This window comes from Pan paniscus, chromosome 14, assembly GCF_029289425.2.
Source record: "Pan paniscus chromosome 14, NHGRI_mPanPan1-v2.0_pri, whole genome shotgun sequence".
Taxonomy (NCBI): Eukaryota; Metazoa; Chordata; class Mammalia; order Primates; family Hominidae; genus Pan; species Pan paniscus.
Window position 1 is genome coordinate 45,226,705 of NC_073263.2, and position 22,148 is coordinate 45,248,852.

The 22,148-nt window shown below is 40.7% G+C and overlaps 1 protein-coding gene across 24 annotated transcripts in view; it reads left to right on the forward strand.

Annotated features, from left to right (window-relative positions):
- The window catches only part of LCP1 (lymphocyte cytosolic protein 1), an 86,182-nt gene that overhangs the window by 46,499 nt on the left and 17,535 nt on the right, over positions 1–22,148 (forward strand). For 12 of the 24 annotated variants that reach the window (XM_055096715.2, XM_034936698.3, XM_055096720.2 and 9 more), the window contains 11 exons: positions 6,323–6,410; positions 7,020–7,183; positions 7,358–7,487; positions 9,426–9,558; positions 11,104–11,185; positions 13,042–13,207; positions 14,907–15,049; positions 17,164–17,190; positions 17,529–17,624; positions 18,873–19,068; positions 21,134–21,212. In XM_055096715.2, coding sequence (XP_054952690.1) covers positions 6,347–6,410; positions 7,020–7,183; positions 7,358–7,487; positions 9,426–9,558; positions 11,104–11,185; positions 13,042–13,207; positions 14,907–15,049; positions 17,164–17,190; positions 17,529–17,624; positions 18,873–19,068; positions 21,134–21,212 — 1,280 coding nt within the window. In that variant the 5' untranslated portion in view covers positions 6,323–6,346. The remainder of the gene's footprint in view (positions 1–6,322; positions 6,411–7,019; positions 7,184–7,357; positions 7,488–9,425; positions 9,559–11,103; positions 11,186–13,041; positions 13,208–14,906; positions 15,050–17,163; positions 17,191–17,528; positions 17,625–18,872; positions 19,069–21,133; positions 21,213–22,148) is intronic. The other 12 variants (XM_034936700.3, XM_055096726.2, XM_055096729.2 and 9 more) reach the window with 1 other exon arrangement.

The following is a 22,148-nucleotide window of genomic DNA, read 5'->3' on the forward strand; positions in this document are numbered from 1 at the left end:
CCAGAAAAACACATTCGTGGACTATGTAAAGTACCTAATATTTGATTCCAACACCAGTGGTGTCTTTTGTTTTGTTTTGTTTTTTGTTTTTGAGATGGGGTCTCGCTCTGTCACCCAGGTTGGAGTGCAGTGGCATGATCTCAGTTCACTGCAACCTCCGCTTCCTGGGTTCAAGTGATCCTCCCACCTCAGCCTCCTGAGTAACTGGGATCACAGGCATGCACCACCACACCTAGATAATTTTTGTATTTTTGGTAGAGATGGGGTTTCACCATGTTGCCCAGGCTGGTCTTGAACACCTAAGCTCAAAGCAATCCCCGCACCTCGGCCTCCCAACATGTTGGGATCACAGGCATGAGCCACTGCACCTGGCTCAATGTCTTTCTTAAAAATGATCTGGTCTGCCTGTTTTTACACTAATTATGTCCTCTTCCTGCTGCTTTGCTTTGTGAAATTGCTGCCATTTGCACATTCAGTTTAATTACTTAAAGGTCTCTGCTCAGTTATGGACCTTAGGGGCCCTTTTAATGGTAACTCCATCCTTTTCCTGCTCTGCTCATCAGCACCTGCATTTACAAGCTCCAGCCTGGCATTGCCTTGAGAATTTGTACATGGATAAAACATTTCTTCTCATTAGACCTTCAGTTTCCTTATTTATAAAATGAGGACATTGTAATAAATTATTTATGAGGTTCCTTCTGTCTCCAAAAGTTAGGTTGTGTTTCCAGGATATGCTGCTCATGCTGATGGTAAAAGGGACTCTCTCCAGATATCTATTCATGTTTCTGCCCAACAACAACAAACAGTATCACAGCAATGTCAGTTGCTGATTATCCCTTCTCCACTTTACCTTTTAAACTAAGTTAATCCACTTCTCTTTTGCATTTGCTGTTAAATCACTGAAGGATTTTGGATTTTTTAAATTTAAAGGTGTTCTTGCTGTTTGGCTTCTCTGAGTTGATCCTCTCCACTCATAAATCTTGTAGAAAAATATTGTTACAGATGCTCAAGGCTTTTCATCTTGACCTACCTGCTGTGGTTTAAAAATAATATGATTTTAAAATACGTGTACTTTCTATGTCTTTTAAATGAATGGGCCACTGCAATTTTTATGGTAAAAAAAATTTCCCATTATACCATGATCTTTAGATATTTTTTAGATTTTCTTTTTTTACCCAACACTGTAATTGTTTTGTTTCTTCATTGGCCCTACTTGTGATGCTTAGAATGTAGTCTTGTTCTCTGCTTCTACTTATATTTATCACTAGCTGCTGATAGCACTCTAAAATCTAACATTCTTGTGTCAAGGGATAAGGCCAGGTTTAGAGTCAGAGATCTTGTTTGTCCTCCTTACCTTTGACATTGTTCCATGCTTTCAGGATAACTAACTGGGTCAATATAGACGTGCTTACCTAAAATGAAGAACAGCACCTGGCTTATAGTAGGCATCCATAAAATATTTGTTAAATGAATGAATGTATCTTATAATCCCATAAACACCTATGAACCAAGAGGTCTTAAGACATTTAAAAACATGAAGGGCTGGACAGCCGGAGAGCTGGAGAGCCTTCTATTCATGCATATGTGGATATGGTAGAGGGTATAGAAGAGACCCAAGCCAAGTTAGTCACAAGGATTTGGCAAAGTATATTAATACAAAGTTATATACTAATTCCTTAAAACAGAAGCCTTGATTTCTGAGCACAGGAAAGCAAAAGCTTTCTACTAGAATGACTGGACAAGCTCACTATATCGTAGTTTTAAAAATCTCCCATGGGGCTATCTATAGTCCATATACTTAATAACCATTGCTTTTTGTTTGTTTGTTTGTTTTATTGATCATTCTTGGGTGTTTCTAGCAGAGGGGGATTTGGCAGGGTCATAGAACAATAGTGGAGGGAAGGTCAGCAGATAAACAAGTGAACAAAGGTCTCTGGTTTTCCTAGGCAGAGGACCCTGCGGCCTTCCGCAGTGTTTGTGTCCCTGGGTACTTGAGATTAGGGAGTGGTGATGACTCTTAAGGAGCATGCTGCCTTCAAGCATCTGTTTAACAAAGCACATCTTGCACCGCCCTTAATCCATTTAACCCTGAGTGGACACAGCACATGTTTCAGAGAGCACAGGGTTGGGGGCAAGGTCATAGATCAACAGCATCCCAAGGCAGAAGAATCTTTCTTAGTACAGAACAAAATGGAGTCTCCTATGTCTACTTCTTTCTACACAGACACAGCAACAATCTGATTTCTCTATCTTTTCCCCACATTTCCCCCTTTTCTATTCCACAAAACTGCCATCGTCATCATGGCCCGTTCTCAATGAGCTGTTGGGTACACCTCCCAGACGGGGTGGCGGCCGGGCAGAGGGGCTCCTCACTTCCCAGAAGGGGCGGCAGGGCGGAGGCGCCCCCCACCTCCCTCCCTGACGGGGCGGCTGGCCGGGCGGGAGCTGCCCCCCACCTCCCTCCCAGATGGGGCGGCTGCTGGGCGGAGACGCTCCTCACTTCTCAGACAGGGCGGCTGCCGGGCGGAGGGGCTCCTCACTTCTCAGACAGGGCGGCTGCCGGGCAGAGGGGCTCCTCACTTCTCAGACAGGGCGGCTGCTGGGCGGAGACGCTCCTCACTTCTCAGACAGGGCGGCTGCCGGGCGGAGGGGCTCCTCACTTCTCAGACAGGGCGGCTGCCGGGCAGAGGGGCTCCTCACTTCTCAGACGGGGTGGCCAGGCAGAGACACTCCTCACCTCCCAGACGGGGTCGTGGCCGGGCAGAGGCGCTCCTCACATCCCAGACGGGGCAGCCAGGCAGAGACGCTCCTCACTTCCCAGATGGGGTGGCGGCCAGGCGGAGGGGCTCCTCACTTCTCAGACAGGGCGGCTGCCGGGCGGAGGGGCTCCTCACTTCTCAGACAGGGTGGCTGCCGGGCGGAGGGGCTCCTCACTTCTCAGACAGGGCGGCTGCCGGGCAGAGGGGCTCCTCACATCCCAGACGGGGCGGCGGGGCAGAGGCGCTCCCCACATCTCAGATGATGGGCGGGCGGGCAGAGACGCTCCTCACTTCCCAGATGGGGTGGCGGCCAGGCGGAGGGGCTCCTCACTTCTCAGACAGGGCGGCTGCCGGGCAGAGACGCTCCTCACTTCCCAGACGGGATGGCGGCCGGGAAGAGGCACTCCTCACTTCCCAGACTGGGCAGCCGGGCAGAGGGGCTCCTCACATCCCAAGATGATGGGCGGCCAGGCAGAGACGCTCCTCACTTCCCAGACGGGGTGGCGGCCGGGCAGAGGCTGCAATCTCGGCACTTTGGGAGGCCAAGGCAGGCGGCTGGGAGGTAGAGATTGTAGCTAGCCGAGATCACGCCACTGCACTCCAGCCTGGGCATCATTGAGCACTGAGTGAACGAGACTCCGTCTGCAATCCTGGCACCTCGGGAGGCCAAGGCTGGCAGATCACTTGCGGTTAGGAGCTGGAGACCAGCCCAGCCAACACAGCGAAACCCCGTCTCCACCAAAAAAATACGAAAACCAGTCAGGCATGGCGGCGCGCGCCTGCAATCGCAGGCACTGGGCAGGCTGAGGCGGGAGAATCAGGCAGGGAGGTTGCAGTGAGCCGAGATGGCAGCAGTACAGTCCAGCTTCGGCTCAGCATCAGAGGGAGACCGTGGAAAGAGAGGGAGAGGGAGACCGTGGGGAGAGGGAGACCGTGGGGAGAGGGAGAGGGAGACCGTGGGGAGAGGGAGACCGTGGGGAGAGGAAGAGGGAGAGGGGGAGGAGGAGGGGGAGGGGGAATAATTCATTGTTTAGTGAATAAATGGATGGATGGGATGTGTGTCTAACAGGAACATGAAGGCAGAGAACCCGAGTAGACAGCCTGGGAGAGGAGAAAAGACTTGGGGATTGGAGTTTTGGCTGCTTCTCCACCCAGCTGAGTGATTTGAGATCTGTATCTTAACTTCTCTGAGATACTGTTTTCTGATCTATACAATGAGAATATACATACCTATGCCATCAGCCTACATTGAAGGACATTGTAAGAAACACAAAACCTGTGTTTACCCCGTCCCACAAATGGCCTCTTCTTAAAGCCTGTGTGAAGATTTTGCTGTCAGACATCAGATCTGCTGCCCGAAGAAAATTGGTTTGTCTCATAGATAGTGAATTGTATAACCGATGATACTTTCCTTTTTGCCTTAGCTTCTAGAGAACTTGGAGATAGATTTTCAGCCTACTTGTAGCAAAACATGCAGGGTCTTAGGCATGTATTTTAAGTATTAGAGTTCCTCCCGACCATCATCTTATTTCAGTTATGCTTTCTTTCTTATCAATTACATCATTTAGTTGGTTTAACTCTTGGGTTTGGATATATCTTTGTAACTTAGCTCAAATTATTTTTGGAAAAAGGCATTCTGAAAAAGAAAGAGAGAAAGGAAGGAAGGAAGGTAGGAAACAAGGAAGGAAGAAGGAAAGAAAAAAGGACGAGAGGGAGGGAGAGAGAGAGATGACAAGAAAGCCAGATAGCCAGTGCCTGTCTCTTAGGGTTATTGTGATGTGTTAGTGAGATTGTATTTTTAATACAATTAACCCCTCGACAGTTTCTGTCATCCGTTAAAAGATCCAATGTACCAATACTTTCTTAGGTATGTAAGACAATAATAAAATAAAATTTTTATTGATATCAAAAATATATTTTTAATGAATACATTTAAATTTAAATGAATACATATATAATTCTATGATTTTCAAATCATGCTCCTTGGAGTTCCCACAGATGAAGGTGACAAGGAGATAAGATAGGGGCAGGGGGACATTTGGGTTTTTTCAACCAAAGACTCAGAGTTGTTATTTTTATTTGTTTGCTTACATGTAAGGTTTACATGTAAGGTTTCTGTCAACAAAGGGTTGCTTGGTGGAACAAAAGTTTGAAACCACTGATATATGTAAGTGGCAGGATGGTAATTTGTTGGATAATGGATATGGATTTGCAAAATTGAGTGTAATGCATTTTTGGCCTACAGGTTTTGATGTTAAGACTGTTTTCTGTTTGGTGTGGTTGTTGGTGGCCATCAAGAACAAATACAGCACTATAGAATAATATGAAAATATAAAAAAGAAATCTACTGAAAACAACATCCTGTCACAATTTTTTTTTTAAATCGATAACTTCCCTGAACTATCCAAAATATAACTATGCTTAGAAACACCCCAACCCCCACACTCCCACTCCACTTATCCCCTCTGCACCAGTAAGTTCAGCAAACTTCAGTGGGTCTCCGATTTGAAACATGCTGGTGTGGGTTAGCTAGGGGCATGGAGATTATCATCCGTTTTATGTTTTATTTTCTTCTCACCCACTAGAGGGCAGCAGTAATCACAGGAAAAGGGAAATTACTCAAGCACTGTTTCTCAGCAAGACTGTCGCTTTTCTGAGAAGAAAACACCTAGAAAGCGCCTCAGATTCCCATAGCTGAATTATGAGAGGGTCAGCTTCCCTTTGTTCATCCCTAAATAATATGGAGAATTTTGATTAACTTCCTTTGAAGTTATAAACTGTATCTGTTGGCTTGGTCAAATACTAATTTTAAATATGAACACGAAGATACCTCTTAAAAAAGACATTTATGTAAAAGTGAAGTGTTTTAGTTGCTTATTGCTGGGTAACTACTCTAAAGCGTAGTGATTTAAGACATCACTCGTTTTGTCTTCTCTGTTCTTTTGGTTGACTGAGCACAGCTGGGCGATTCTTCTGCTTAATGTGATGTTGGCTGGGAATGTGGTCATCTAGGAGCTCAAATGGGCCAGAAAGCCCAAAATGGCCCTCTCAGGTTGCTGGCATTGATGCTGGCTGTCAGATGGGATCTCAGCAGGTTTGTTAACCAGTGCACCCAGTTCTCTTTCATTGGCTTCTTTATGTGGCTGAAATGTCTCATGTCATGGCAATTGGGTACCAAGAGGGAGCATCCTAAGAATGAGCATTCCAAAAAGAAGGAAGCAGAAGTTTCCAGCCCCAGATATCATTTCTACCACCCTCTAATGGTCAAAGCAGTTAAAAAACCAGCCCAGATTCTAGGGGAGGGAAATAAGCTCTACCTCTTGATGTGAGGAGCAGTCTGTATAGACAAAGAGGGAAGAAATTGTTGAGAGCCATCTTTGGAGACCACCACATGGAGGATTGAGAAAAAAGTATTTCTGACTTACATTTTGGGAAGATAGTTCTAAATCATGGGGGATGCAGAAGACTATTTCTTCATGTAATAAATGGGAATTGCTTCTTAATGTGGTATTTTAAGAATTCAAACGCACAAAAGTCATCCCTTATGTTCTTCTTCTCTCCAGATCTGTTACCTAAAGCAATAAAAAATGGCCAGAGGATCAGTGTCCGATGAGGAAATGATGGAGCTCAGAGAAGCTTTTGCCAAAGTTGGTGAGTAGACCTGGTACCCCAAATTGCATCATTCTCTTCTTCACTGAGTAGCTTCAGGGTAGATTCAATGAAATGCGAACATGAGCAAAATTTCAGAGATGACAAGAAACCACTAGTATTCGTTTAGAGGAGCTGGGAGAACTTATTTTTGAAAAATATGCTTCAATAAAATGACTTTCTCTATCAAAACATGGAATATGGACTCTACTCTTACATAGTTTGTTCCTGGAAATGGTTCGTAAGTCTCATCTTTTATATCTTGTCTTCTTTTTTGCTGTTTCCTTGATTTTAATACCATCACATACTTTCTCTTACTCTTTATCACTAAACCTGTGGTTTCCTTAAGAGTTTCTATAAGAGTTCTTTGTGGAAACAGAGGTACCTTATAGAAATTATGACTCTTTTACTGTGGATGTTGAAAGTAATGCTGGCACCCCTATTCAGTAGCAACAGGCGTCTTGTGAGATTCTGACTCTTCCCTGGGATCATGCCTCAATGCCTGAATGATAGCCTCTCTCATCCCTTCACCTTCCATCTAGTCTTCCCTCACCTCTCTAAAAGTTGTTGTCTGAATCGTCCTGAAGCTTCAGTGTATTGTGTACATTACAGATACTGATGGCAATGGATACATCAGCTTCAATGAGTTGAATGACTTGTTCAAGGCTGCTTGCTTGCCTTTGCCTGGGTATAGAGTAAGAGAAATTACAGAAAACCTGATGGCTACAGGTGATCTGGACCAAGATGGAAGGATCAGCTTTGATGAGTTTATCAAGGTGAGTACCATGCAGAATACAAGGAGACACATTTGAAACTTGGAACTTGAATTCTGTTTTAAAAAATATCCAGAAAGACATTCCTTACCTCCTTGCTTCGACATTACATATTCTTTCCTTTGTGATTTTCTTGATCACTGCTTGAGTTTCTAAAGATACATTATATTTTTGCAGATTTTCCATGGCCTAAAAAGCACAGATGTTGCCAAGACCTTTAGAAAAGCAATCAATAAGAAGGAAGGGATTTGTGCGATCGGTGGTACTTCAGAGCAGTCTAGCGTTGGCACCCAACACTCCTATTCAGGTAGGCTCAACTCCTGGGTGGGAGCAGGATTTCAGGATTACAGATTCTAAACTTGGTATTCAAACCTAAGGGATGTAAACAAAGACAGAAGCAAACACAGCTTTATGGATGACTCCCAGTTTTCCTGTGACTAAGTGGGTCAGTTCTGGGTACATAATATAGGAGCAGTCCTAGCTCTGGGTAGGGTCCAATACAAAATGATTTGATCAGCATTTAAACAATCATTAAAGGCTGCCCAGATTCCTTTCTAAATCTTATGGACAAAATTAGCTACTCAAACTTCTATCTTTAAACTTCATGATAATTTTTAACACCTGCTAAGTGATCAAAAAATTATGTTTTCATTGATTTGGAATAAATTTGTAAATTTATTCCGAAGGCTGCCATCCAACAGCCATAATGGAAACTTCCAACAGGCCAAACAGTATAGTTATTGCAACATTTCCAAAACTGAATTATTCAAAACGTTAGTTGATCTTAAAGATAAGCTAATGAGGCCGGGCGCAGTGGCTCACGTGTGTAATCCCAGCACTTTGGGAGGCCAAGGCGGGTGGATCACCTGAGGTCAGGAGTTAAAGACTAGCCTGGGCAACATGTTGAAACCCCGTTCTACTGGGTGCAGTGGCGCATGCCTGTAATCTCATCGACTCGGGAAGCTGAGACAGGAGAATCGCTTGAGCCCGGGAGGCAGAGGTTGCAGTGAGCCGAGATTGCACCATTGCACTCCAGCCTGGCGACAGAACAAGACTCTGTCTCAAAAAAAAAAAAAAAAAAAAAAGATAAGTCATGATTAAATACCATCTATAGTTGCTAAGACAATGTTTGGCCTTTTGTTTTTAAATACAGGAATTTTCAGAACCTTTGCTGAGTCAAATGTGCAATGTGAATCTTTAAGGCGGAGATACATTACACAGTGTTTCCCAAACTTTTATGACTCAGGATTTCTCTGAGGGACACTACTGTTTTCAAAAACTGACAGTTTGGGAAACATAGCTAGGCTGTGAAGACATAACTTGAGTTTTTATTAAAACATCTAAAAATCACCTTCTGGCAGCTTTACTGTTAGGAAAAAAAGATTATATCCAAATGATTTTATTTTATAGCAATTTAATTATAATTGTATCAAGAAACTCAGAGGTACAATAAGGATTGTCCACAGTGATCCAACATTTAAACCAGCAGAGCTAATAGTGGAATCCTGAGCTTTGTCCTGTAAGCATTATACCACATTTGTATTTATATGTGTGTATATATAGTATACACATATATAAATAAAATATTTTTATTATTTATGTATTTATATATAGAAAATAAACATATGTATATATTTGCTTCTAAATGTAAATATATATCTGGATTATGCATATATATAGGAACAGAGAGATAGTTTTGGCTGGGCATGGTGGCTCACACCTGCAATCCCAGCACTTTGGGAGGCTGAGGTGGGCAGATCACGAGGTCAGGAAATCGAGACCATCCTGGCTAACACGGTGAAACCCCATCTCTACTAAAAATACAAAAAATTAGCTGGGTGTTGTGGCGGGCGCCTGTAGTCCCAGCTACGGGGGAGGCTGAGGCAGAAGAATGGCGTGAACCAGGAGGCAGAGCTTGCAGTGAGCCGAGATCGCGCCACTGCACTCCAGCCTGGGTGACACTGTGAGACTCCATCTCAAAAAAAAAAAAAAAAAGAAAAGAAACAGAGAGATAGTTTTTAAATCTGTGTGCTCTATGTTTTGTGACTTGGAGTACACAGACTCAATGCCTATTTCCCAAGTGATCTGAGATTTTTAAATCTTAATAAATATGAGATGATAAGATAATGGACTGAATAAACTCACATCTCTCTGCTGGGAATGAGAATTTAAGATCCACATGCATAATTTTGTTTATAATAGAGTTTCACTTTGCAAATGAGCCACTTTAATCATTTACTTGCAGAGGAAGAAAAGTATGCCTTTGTCAACTGGATAAACAAAGCCCTGGAAAATGATCCTGATTGTCGGCATGTCATCCCAATGAACCCAAACACGAATGATCTCTTTAATGCTGTTGGAGATGGCATTGTCCTTTGGTAAATAATACTTCTTTCTTGGTTTCCAAAGAATTGCCCATTTTCTAGACCATCAACAATTAATTGTATTTATCGTAGGCCAACTTTGTTTGGTGCTCAGCTGCACCTAGAAGGCTTTTCTGGACTTTCACTTGGCCAGGTCCAGGACAGCAAACTAAATTCAAAAACAATTTATAATGAGAAATGTAAAATTGCTATTGCTTGAGTGGAGAGGAGGGATACACATTATAGAGATAAACATGGAGGGTATAGTTATACCAAGTCAAAAGCATTAGATGTCTAATCAGTGTATTAGATAATTAAGTGGGGGAAATTTATAAAATACTGATTAATGACTATAGAAGGACATTAAAAAGTTTATCTGATGACAAGTTTAAAGTATAAAGTTGGATCAGGCATCAAGCGGAAATGTAGACATTATATAAGCTCAGAAGTACATAGATAGTCTTTTCTATAATGAGGACAATTTTCCTGGTTATATATTTTTGGAATATATGCTGCTTGGCTTCATCTGAGCGTGGCTCACCATGAAAGCAGATAGAATTGATAATAGCAGCAGGATGATGGAAGAAGTGCTTAAACTGTAGTCCTTAAGCAAAGAAACCTTTGAGTGGTGCACAGAAATCCACAACTCAAACATTGAGGACACCTGGAAAAGGGGGACTGCATCCTACCCACGGGAGGCCTCTAAATACGGTGCCGCTCAATGCAGCGTGGTGTCTTTGAAAATACCTCTGTAGCTCTTGCTTCAGCAGGTTCTCTGTCATCGCAGGCCGTGTTGTAAGTGAAGTGACTTGAGGTGCTCAATATGTGAGGGACTCAGGACTTAAAGGATAACAATGGGTGGGCAAGACGTTGAGCTTTCTCCTCTGCTCTGACCAGAGCAATTCTACTTTTGATATTTTATTTATTAGTTTGTCCTGAGAATTCATTTTTAAAAGGTTCAATTGCTATAAAAAAATCAAAATTCTAACTTTTAGGTTGCCACCCAAGGCACCCCATGGTCTTCCCTCAATCTGCTAGTTTTACCTTCTAAGACCCCTGTGACTCGTTGGTACTCAGCCTAGGGCACTGAGAAGGATATAAAAATGTTATCATATGATTAGCTGAAGATACAAAGTTTGGTCCTGTATCAAATAGAAATGTAGACAATAATAAGCTCAGAATTTTGTAGATAGTCTTTTATATAATGGGGACAATTTTCATGGCTAAGAAAATAAAGTACTTGTGGTAGAATTACTCTGGTTATCCACCCAGAATTTCCTAATGTGCTAAGGAAATCAGGATAATTTTGCAGCTGTTTAGGTGAGAGAATGAAGTGGGGTCCTCATTTCCAACCTCAATATATTAATATGGCTTCAGTAGTATTCACCTTTCCCGCAGATAGTTTGAGTCTAGTCAAACGGCATAACTGATTTTATATCTAAACATCACAGATTCTGTTGCTATCTTCTTGATTATGGTATTGCTAGAATTTAAATTCAATGTTACTGGGCTCTGTTATTCAGAAGACTGCTTTCTTTAATTTAATTGTTTCTCTTTCAGTAAAATGATCAACCTGTCAGTGCCAGACACAATTGATGAAAGAACAATCAACAAAAAGAAGCTAACCCCTTTCACCATTCAGGTATGTCTTCCCACCATTACCATAATACAGGATTTGTTTGGCATCAATGAGCATCATAACTGCTGAGTCTGCCTTTTTCAGGGGCTCAGACATCATTCCCAAAACCCAGGCTTTGGGCTGGTGACTTGTCATACTTCAGGGATAAAGGGATACATTTCTGAGCAGCAAGGAAGGGAGACTGGTGGAGTGGTAGCAGCTGGGGCTTTGTATGTTTGTTTTGGCCACTTAGGAATAAAATTCACTTTGGCTAAAGTTTTAACTCAAGCTTTCCTTAGCAATTTATCTTTGATTTGATGCCAAATAGAGAGCATTTTAGCTGAAAACATAAGCCTTTCTAAGAAGCGAGGGGGTGAAAAACGGGAAGTACTCTGGCAGCCTTCATAGTAATTTTGGCCACAGCCACGAGTATAATAAATATAACTTGCTTTTATTCCATCAATTTGTTGATTAACTGGAATAGTAACCAGCAGTAAGTGTATTTCTGTGTTGTGTTCCAATATTTTAACATTATTATAATTCTTTTGCTAAGAAACCATATCTAACTTCTAAATCATGAACAATACATTATCTCCTGTGTGGATTTAAGCAACCTTGTGTACTTTAAAAATGGAAATGGTAACCAAATTGAGAACAATGATTAAACACATATGAATGCACTTAATGTTAAATTTACTCATAATCTTGACCATATATACTGTTGTATTTTTCACTCATCATTTAAGCACTAGAACAGGGACCCACTTTTCTTCTGATAGTTCTTTTCCTAATTCACTGGCGGCCTTTGCTTTGTTTTTAATTTGCCAATTAAAACAATTTCTATACATCTCTGACACTGATATCTCTTCCTTTTTAAACTCAAGAATAGTACATACAGAGTCTGGACCGAAAACTCCCTTGACTCTATCTCGACTATATGTGAGTTACATTACCTGCATTGTTGTTACTCATAAGAACATAGGATCTATGAGTATGTTTGTGTATACTCAGGTTCCCTAGTTATTACGGATACTCAACAAATCGACCTAGCAAAAACCATTCCATCTTTTCCAGGAATTTTCATTGTATCTATTTTTCATTTTCGTTTTCTTTTTTTTTTTTTTGAGATGGAGTTTTCACTCTTGTCGCCCAGGCTGGAGTGCGATGGCGTGATCTCAGCTCACCGCAACCTCTGCCTCCTGGGTTCAAGAGATTCTCCTGCCTCAGCCTCCCGAGTGGCTGAGATTACAGGCACCTGCCACCATGCCCAGCTAATTTTTGTATTTTTAGTAGAGATGGGGTTTCACCATGTTGGTCAGGCTGCTCTCAAACTCCTGACCTTAGGTGATCCACCCGCCTTGACCTCTCAAAGTACCAGGATTATGGGCATGAGCCTCTGTGCCAGCCTTTTCATTTTCTTAACACCCAATCTGCAAGTCAAAAAGCTCTTCTGCTACTCTCTTTTATGATCTTGATTTACATCAACAATTGTCTTATTCATGATGGCCAGTGACAGGACAATGACTTTCTCAAAGGTGTTGCTTTATTTTTGCCCAGTAGAGATGTTTTGTGTGTCAGCTTCATCACAGAGCAAGATGGAAAAATATAGGCCTCATTAGTCTCATGCCAACCAGAATGGGCCTTCAACTTATGGTGCTGGTTTGATTGAATGGACCATTGCATGAGTGGTCGGTGTCTGGGTTACTGGATTTTCTCTTCTGGTTATGAGTCACTGTTTTTTCTCAATGTTAAAATGAGTGAAGACCATGACTCTAAACCCGTGACCTTCGCAGAAGGAAAACGTTGTTACTGTTGCCATCGGTATTATTTGGCATCTACAAAGTCATAGAATAAAAACTTGCATGCATTTTCTCCCTCAGGAAAATCTGAACTTGGCTCTGAACTCTGCCTCAGCCATCGGGTGCCATGTGGTCAACATAGGGGCTGAGGACCTGAAGGAGGGGAAGCCTTATCTGGTCCTGGGACTTCTGTGGCAAGTCATCAAGATTGGATTGTTTGCTGACATTGAACTCAGCAGAAATGAAGGTAAGAGCAAGTCCCAAAGGTCATTTATGACACAGCTTTCTAATAACTAAGCGCGTTGGGGACTCTAGGAGGAAGATGTCAGAAATTCTCAAGTTTTGGAAACTACACAGTTATATTGATTCCATGGTATTCATGTAACAGATTCTATACACACAGACCAGACGTTTTTTAATGATGGAGCAAAAGCTTTTTAAGACCATAGACTAACAATAATGTTTGTTTGGAGCATAGGGCTCAGTCTTGAATGTTTGGCACTCTAACCTCAAGAGGTTTTTTCAGAGCTCACTTTGCCTTTAGATACTTCGTAACAAATAAGAGGACTTTTAACTTGCATTTTGCGAAGTAAGCAACTCACATTCGTATACTATAGTGAAGGTACCAGGTTAGGAGGAACTTGGTCTATTTCTTATCAAAACTATAGAGGAAGGTATAGGTCAAAGGGTTCAAGGTTGCAATTATATGGGATGAATAAGTGGAGATCTAAACAGCATGAGGGCTATAGTTAATAATATTGTGCTGTATACTGGTAATTTGCCAAGAAAGTAGATTTCAGGCACTCTTCCTACAAAAAAGAAAGAAAGAAAGAGATAGAGAGAGAAATGAAGAAAGAAAGAAAGAAAAAGGTAACGATATGAGATGTGAGTATGTTAATTTGCTTGACCAACAGTAACCACCTTACTGTGTATGTGTCTACCAAGATAAGTATACCAAAACATCACGTTACACACCTTAAATCTATGCAGGCTAGAATAAACATTTTTGAAGACCGTAGAAAATTCCATTTAGGGTTTCAGAGTTCTCAACTAAATATGTAGCTGTCAATCTTATTGCGTCTTCTCTCACCATCTTATCTGTATGTAAACAGTGACAGCCCCCTGGCTTAGACAGAGGTAGCCAACCTTGATAAGTATCATGCAAAACACGATGTTATCTTTTAGTTATCAGGTACAAATCCTACCAGTATGAAATCTGTAGTCAAGTTCTAATCTTTAGTTATACATACTTTTTTATTTATATGTCCAAATCACAATAACCAATGAAAAATCCTGAAATATTATTTAAAAACCAATGTATTAAACATAATATAAAGAAGGCGGGGGAGAGGAAATAGGGATCTTAGAACCTGTGAGAAAGAATATTGATCTTCAAATAATGACCTCAGCTAAATTTAAACCTTCTAGCTGAGCAAAAAAATACTTACTCATCTGGGAAAACGTAGAGGAGAGTTGATTACAGTGTTGAGTTGCTATAATTAGGCAGGTAAGCACTTGAAATATAAAACACCTATGGGAATAGACAAGAGAACATTGTTATTATTACAAAATTGATCTCTTAAAAGCAAAAATGTTGTCATATTGTGAAATGTGGTTTGACAGACCCAGCAAAACATCCGAGCCAGTAGCCTTGGTTATTTTTATGGCTCTGCCCAAATGTTCTTAAACATAGCGTTGAGATTCACTGTGCTTTGTTTTCTCCATCTGGAAAATGGAGATAATAAATAAGCTCACAATGGCTTACGCCTCTTTTTAGGGAATAATAATAAAATATTTAATCCATGGGAAAGGCTACAAGAACCTTTACCCCGAAGAGGTAACGTTGTTATCTTTAGCATTTTAGCAGAGCTTAATGAAAGTTATAACCAACCCCCCTCCCCCAACATCGCTGCATTTATTTTTCTGTGGTTTTTGTGCTTCTTCAGCTCTGATTGCTCTTTTGAGAGAAGGTGAGAGCCTGGAGGATTTGATGAAACTCTCCCCTGAAGAGCTCTTGCTGAGGTGGGCTAATTACCACCTGGAAAATGCAGGCTGCAACAAAATTGGCAACTTCAGTACTGACATCAAGGTAGGAGGAGCGTTGTTTGAACATGACTCTCTGCAGCAGTGAAGGGGAATTTGGGCATTAATAAAGAAAAGATAAAGATTTGGGGCTTCCTTTCTTCAGAAGTTCCAGGTTAGTCTGGTGATGTTTTGGAGGTGCTCACTGTCCTTGAGAGCCCATCTGCTGCTCTAGTCCTGGGCCATACACAGATCTGCCCACAGTCCTAGCGCAGTGTCTCGATTGGAGTTTGCATATCAGGAAGTAGAGGGACAAAGGTGAGCTAGAGGAAGAGCAAGAGAACAGTCTGCTGTCCAAGTAAAGGGAATATATGTAGGTCTGTAATGTCTCTGGTTTCATAAATGGGAGCAGCAGATGGGAATTCCCTGTAAAAAATTAAATGAAGATGACTCTTCTAGTTATACTAATAATAGCAAACATGGTGTCTGCAACATGCCAGGCACTGTTCTCACTGATTTATATGTGTATTCTCTTATTGAATCCTTACAACAACCCCATGAGGTAAGGGTTATTATCCTCTCATTTTACAGATAAAGAGACAAAGAGGTCCATAGGGGAAAGGCTGAGGCAGGAATACACTGTGGTTTTCAAGTATATGAAAAGTTCCATGTCAAGGTGAAAGAAAACAGCTATTGGCAATGATGACAGATGGATGAAGATAGAAAGTGGTTAAGGAGCAGAAAGGAATGGAAAGCGGTCCCTAGAAGGAAAGAGTAGGAGATGCTGGGATGCAACACCAGGAAAATACTTCAGTCTCCACTTTCTCAAACATTAAATAACTTTTCCCCAAAGAGAAAGAGTCAGAGGAAAGTTCACATGACTCAACAGGAGTATACCTAGGCTTGTAATTCTTTGAGTAACAGTTTCCCACTGCTTTATGACGTGCATTCAGTGGCATTTAGAACTCAGTGTGTGTCAGGCACTGTGCCAGAGTCAAGCTTCTAGATGGAAAGCCCCCATTTCTTAGGATCTAAGCTAAATCCATCTTTCTAACTATGCATCTTTCATGGGTTATTAACATTCTTCTAGCACCACCAACCGACCTGGGTTTTAACAGGAGCTGGCTGTCATGCTCTCCCTTTGTGCTCAACAGTTAAGCTCTGCAATTGTAAAACTTTTCAGCCAAAATTAGGCTGACGGATCTCAGCTGTAAATTTACCTAATTTCCTGTCATTAAATGGCTGTGTTCTCTAGAACCACCATTTTGTGCTTTGGGAAGTGTCTGTATGAGATAGGAGCTGGCCAGATGAGCACTTACTTATACAGTGTTCTCTGGCAGCCGCTGCACGGCAACTGACTCCGCGCTGTCATGTGTATGTCTGAGTAGCCAGCCAGCAACCTCGGGAGATGTCTTTAAATCATGTAAATTGGCAAAGGCGAGGAGAACACCCAGACTAGAGTGAGTGAGAAGGTTCATGAGAGTCAGGTGAAATGAGGTTACTCTTAGCCAAACTAAAAAGATGTAACCCGGGGCAGGCAGATGGTATTGGTGCCTGACACCTGCATGTGACTTTCACTGACTTCAAAATAGCTACAGTGAAAAGTCAGAGAAGGGAGGGTAGAAAGAAGGGAGATGAAGATCATTTTCCCCAGGTGCAACATCAATGGCTCACACTCTCTGGTTCTCCTCTTTCTAATGCCAAAAGTGGTGAGCGTACCTCTCCTCTGCCCAGGCCTTACCCACCCTAACCAGTTGTAGAAACAAAATAATAGCTGATTTTTCGATCTTTATGAGAAATTGAGATGCTATTAAATGATTTAAATAAACTACCTGAAAATCTGTATGCTTTCATTGACTAAGAATAAATTTATACTTTAAGACTATAATTCTGAGAATTCTTTTTGTCAATAAGCATATTTTCAGAATCTAAGAAAACTTGAGAATTCAATACCTGTATCTAATCTGCTATAACTAAATTGAACCATTTTTCTAGCTTCTAGATAAATATGAAATGCACTTTTCTTAATATTTCTCCTTTTACATAAAGATTGCTTGTTAATGCTTCAATCTTCTGTCTTTGACATCTTTTTCTCTTGCTGATTGTCCATTTAAATGTATTTTAAACTCGCTTTAAACTTGTGCTTCCTTTTTCTGTCACTTTTTTTTAATTAAACCTTAGCTGACTGACTTCTACAGCAATATAAAGGTATATATATATTTTCTTGTATACAATTTAATACATGTAAATAAGTTGTTTTTCTCCCCTAAAGACAACAGAATAATATCCACTTCTTTAGGGTGCCTTTTGTGTATATCTTGTCTATTTTATTGTTACGCTCCTTTTAAAAAGAAAAACAAATGTGATATGTAAAGAGACAAATGGAACATTCAAATTAGTGAATGTTTCTAGCTTTGTTAATTAAGTTACATTCTGGAATGATAGCTGAATATGAAATAAAATGTTTGCTTTTGGGAAATCATTGTTATGCTAAGTATGTAATTAGCTGTGCTATTTTGAAATTGGAATTTCTTAATTTCTCACAGGACTCAAAAGCTTATTACCACCTGCTTGAGCAGGTGGCTCCAAAAGGAGATGAAGAAGGTGTTCCTGCTGTTGTTATTGACATGTCAGGACTGCGGGTAAGGCCAGGTCCCAGTTGTGTTTGGAGAATATGATGCTGTTTTCATGTTGGCAGTTCCATTACCTTGTGTGGCCCTGATTCTGGAGTTCCATGAGTGGACATTTCTGCCTAAAGCCCTGTTAAAACGGTAAAACTGTGAGCAGTTTGGGATAATAATTGATGAAAACTGAATCTGGAAATACAATATTAAAGAAAGAAACCAATAGTAATTAAACACCATCCAGCATGCTAGGCACTTCTATATATGTTCATCATTTAGTAGACTCTATAACCCCACATGGGTCTGAATGTTATAATAAAACTTCTGTTTTGCCGCCACTTTAATACTGATCTTGAGAAGTCTCTTTGCCCGTTTCTGTGCCTCATTTAATATCACTGGAGTTAAATTCAATGAGTTCATGTTGAAGTCAACTGATTCCTAATGAGAAGTAGAGTAAAAGTAAATGACAAGTAAAGCTCATGAAATGCATAATGTGTAGCGTTATCTAGTAAAGGGTCATATTAAGAAATCATCCTAATTTAAAGTTTTGTTTTCTGAAAATTGGTGGTTTCATGTACTTTAAGGACAGTGGGCCATATTTCAGCAAAATTTTAGGGTTAAGAGTCACTTACAAATGGCTAGAGATTCTCTAGAATTATTTGAGCACATTGAGTGGTTCAAAATCTGAAGTCTGCAAAAATAAAATTGATATTATGTATTTATCAATAATAATATGTAGGTTAACTGATAAAATTTATTTTATTTGGGTTGCAAGTATACCAACTCAATGTGGAGACAGTGGTTATGCTAATCATATGTTCTTACTGGCAAGTGTAAATATCTTTTGTGAACTGGTTATGGGAATATAAATTAATAAATAAAATTTTTGATAGACAATCTCATGTCATCTGTGCACACAAATAATAAAAAGGAATCTTAATGGTTGGAAATAATTAAGATAAACTCAAATGATCAGTTTTCAGAATCTACTGCATCTCTTTTGAAACAGGGCAACCAACCACTCATCTGAAATAGTTTGATAATGGAGATGAGAGATCTTTGTTACTTAACCTCTGAGATTCCTTTTACTTGTGACTTTCTGATTTTGGTGCAGGTGCATATAGGCAATAATGTGCTGTTATTAAGTGTCTGCCTGAGATAAACACTAATGGTTTCAGTGAGATTCCCATTTCTTTTCACATTATGCAATCTGCTTTGTGCATGGAGAGCCTTGACCCAGCCCTGAGACATCCTTTTGCATTGCAGGAGAAGGATGACATCCAGAGGGCAGAATGCATGTTGCAGCAGGCGGAGAGGCTGGGCTGCCGGCAGTTTGTCACAGCCACAGATGTTGTCCGAGGGAACCCCAAGTTGAACTTGGCTTTTATTGCCAACCTCTTTAACAGATACCCTGCCCTGCACAAACCAGAGAACCAGGACATTGACTGGGGGGCTCTTGAAGGTAACTGTAAACGATTTGCCTAAGATGGGGAAAGGCACTCACAATTCTAATTCAATGGCAATTCAAACTCACTTCCTAAGCAAATATAAACTATTTACACGTGCAAACAGGCCATTAATTCTCTGGTATGCAACAAAGAGAATAAATAGATTCATCAAGTCAATTTCAGCCAAGCAGGAATAATCAAATACCATTCTATCACGTCCATTAACAAAGCGTTCATCAATTATTAGAATTAAATGTTTTAGGAAAGATAATGCATTTAGTTGTTAGATGAAATAAATCCTGAGTTTCAAAAAGATAATTTACATACTTAATGGACTGTGTTGATTCCTAGAGACAAGAAATTGCCACCATCCATTTCCAAAAAATGATATTTAATGTATGCTGGGATATGCTTACTGAGTTTTCGGTTTTGTTTTGTTTCTTACGGGAGCCACAGAAAAGAATTTTGAGGCAGAATCCCTAACAGTTGTATTTTTCAGGTTAATGCTCTAAGATTCAACAAAAAGCATATAGCTTTAATTAGGTTCTACCAGGTAGAGGTGCCGGAGATGTTTACTTGACTTTTTAAAAAAAATCATGAACTAGTCCCAATATTGAGACAAAGGTCAATTAATATTAAATGAATATCACCCAAGCAAGGAGATTCAGATTTGAAGTATGAGTTGATCCTTTTCCACAGTGCTTTACTCTCACTAGAAATGCAGCATGATCATGCTCCAGCACTCCTGCATTGGTGTCATTTGCTGAATTATGGTCAGGGGGTTGTGTGCATTTTGTTGACTCCCAAATCTATATATCAGGCCCACAAATCACCCATTTCAGCTGCTTCTAGAATATTCCTGTTTGGATCCTTGGCTATCATTTGAGGTGCAGCATATGCAAAACAGAATTGATTATTTTCCCTCCCACCCCCAACCATTGCCTTTCCAGCCCACCTCCCATCCCGTTTGCCCTCTTTTAGAAATGCTCCATTTCCATTAATCATACCATTTTTTTTCTTTAGTCACCAAACTAAAGAGCTTGGATCCTACTATATCTTCCTATCCTTCATCCCTACATCCACTAAATCAGCAAATACTAATAATTCTTCCTTTGGAACATTTTCTCAATTGTTATGTTTCTTTTCTGCTATTCCAAGCTCATTACCTTATACACTAATTATTTTAATGGATCTTGGAGTCTCCATTTATCAAATGCTTGAATGTATCCCACATGCTAATGTCAAACACTCTGTCCTCTGCCGTGTTTAATTCAAATGCATATCGCCTTTCAGTGATTCTGCACACTGCTGCCAGGCACATCCCGTTACTGATTTTATTATATCTCTGCCTTGCTCAAGAATTTATTGTAGTAATTTTACAAAGCCATAATGACTGCCGTTGCCTAATATGTCAACTAAAATCTGCTACCTGGTATCCAAAGATCCGCAATTCTGAATCCTTCTTCCAGATAGGCTTATCTCATTGGGCTGTACAACACACACCCCTGACCAAACCAGTTCCTGATGTTCTTAATAGAGACCTTGCCTGTTGCTCCCTTTGTATGCATATTTATACTATCTTCTACTCCCACCCCTTGCTATCTTCCCAAATCCTCTACTCTTTCCTTTTTCTGATCCAGATTTTGCTAGCTATCCAAGGACAAGTTCAAATTCCACCCCTTCCAAATTCAGTCCATACTGTTCTTTTCTCTGTCTCAATTCAAATAACAAATATATCTACCTCATAAGTGAGTTCTGTAGCTTGTGTGATCTCTGTTTGATGCCTAAAAGTCCTGTTTTTTCCAGCAAGAAGGTAAGCCTTTGAGAGCCAACTGAACAGCTACCCCACACAGGATTCCACACACTATTAATAGATGCTATAGAAATACATGTGGAATTGAAATGGAAAAGAAAAATTAACACAGTATAAGAACCCTCGTCCAAATCCAATACGGTTTATTTTATTTCTTTCTTTCATTCTACTTTCAGTTTTTATTGCATCCTCTTTAGTTAAACTTTGGTCATAAAAAAGCCATGTTTTCTTCGGTCCCAAAAGATAACACATCTTCATTCATCTAGGTGAGACGAGAGAAGAGCGGACATTTAGGAACTGGATGAACTCCCTGGGCGTTAACCCTCGAGTCAATCATTTGTACAGGTAGGAATATTTGGGAACTCATTCTAATGTAAGATAGAGACCTCAAAAGAGCCATAGGATTCCAAATACCACTATGATGTGCATTCTCTTCACAAAATGTGCATACCTTGCTGGAAGGGGAAAAAAGTGCCAAGTTGAGCTTCAGATGTTGGATATTCGGTTGAAAAACTCACCTGCATACATCAGTCTCACTGTGTGCTCAATATATAAATCATACCTCAACAAAATGAAACATTTACTATATGTCATAAGTGATCTTACATATAACCCGCTTACAAGCAGGCAAAACAACAGATGTTAAGTTTGTGGTGAAGTGTCTCCTATGCCACTTGTTAAAGCAATTTTCTTTCTTTTTTTTTTTTCAATATTTCTTTTTTTTTGAGATGGAGTCTCGCTCTGTCGCCCAGGCTGGAGTGCGGTGGCGCAATCTCGGCTCACTGCAAGCTCTGCCTCCCGGGTTCGTGCCATTCTCCTGCCTCAGCCTCCCGAGTAGTTTGGACTTCAGGCACCTGCCACCACGCCTGGCTAATTTTTTGTATTTTTAGTAGAGACGGGGTTCCACCTTGTTGGCCAGGATGGTCTCGATCTCTTGACCTCGTGATCCACCCGCCTTGGTCTCCCAAAGTGCTGGGATTACAGGCGTGAGCCACTGCGCCCGTTCTAAATATTTCTTTTACATTTATTTAGTTTTACAAATTTTAAACCTTTAGGTACAGGGGACATGTGCAGGTTTGTTATATAGGTGAATTGCATGTTGCAGGGGTTTGGTGTACAGATTATTTCATCACCATAGTGCTCTTTCTTTTCCTGAGGCAGCATATGTTGGATGGAAGGGCATAGCTAGTCACACCTGGGAAGAGTGAGTCCCCCAATCTCTCTGAGTCATGGTTTCTTCACCTCTATAGATGGAGCTACGACTACCAAGTGTGCAGGGTT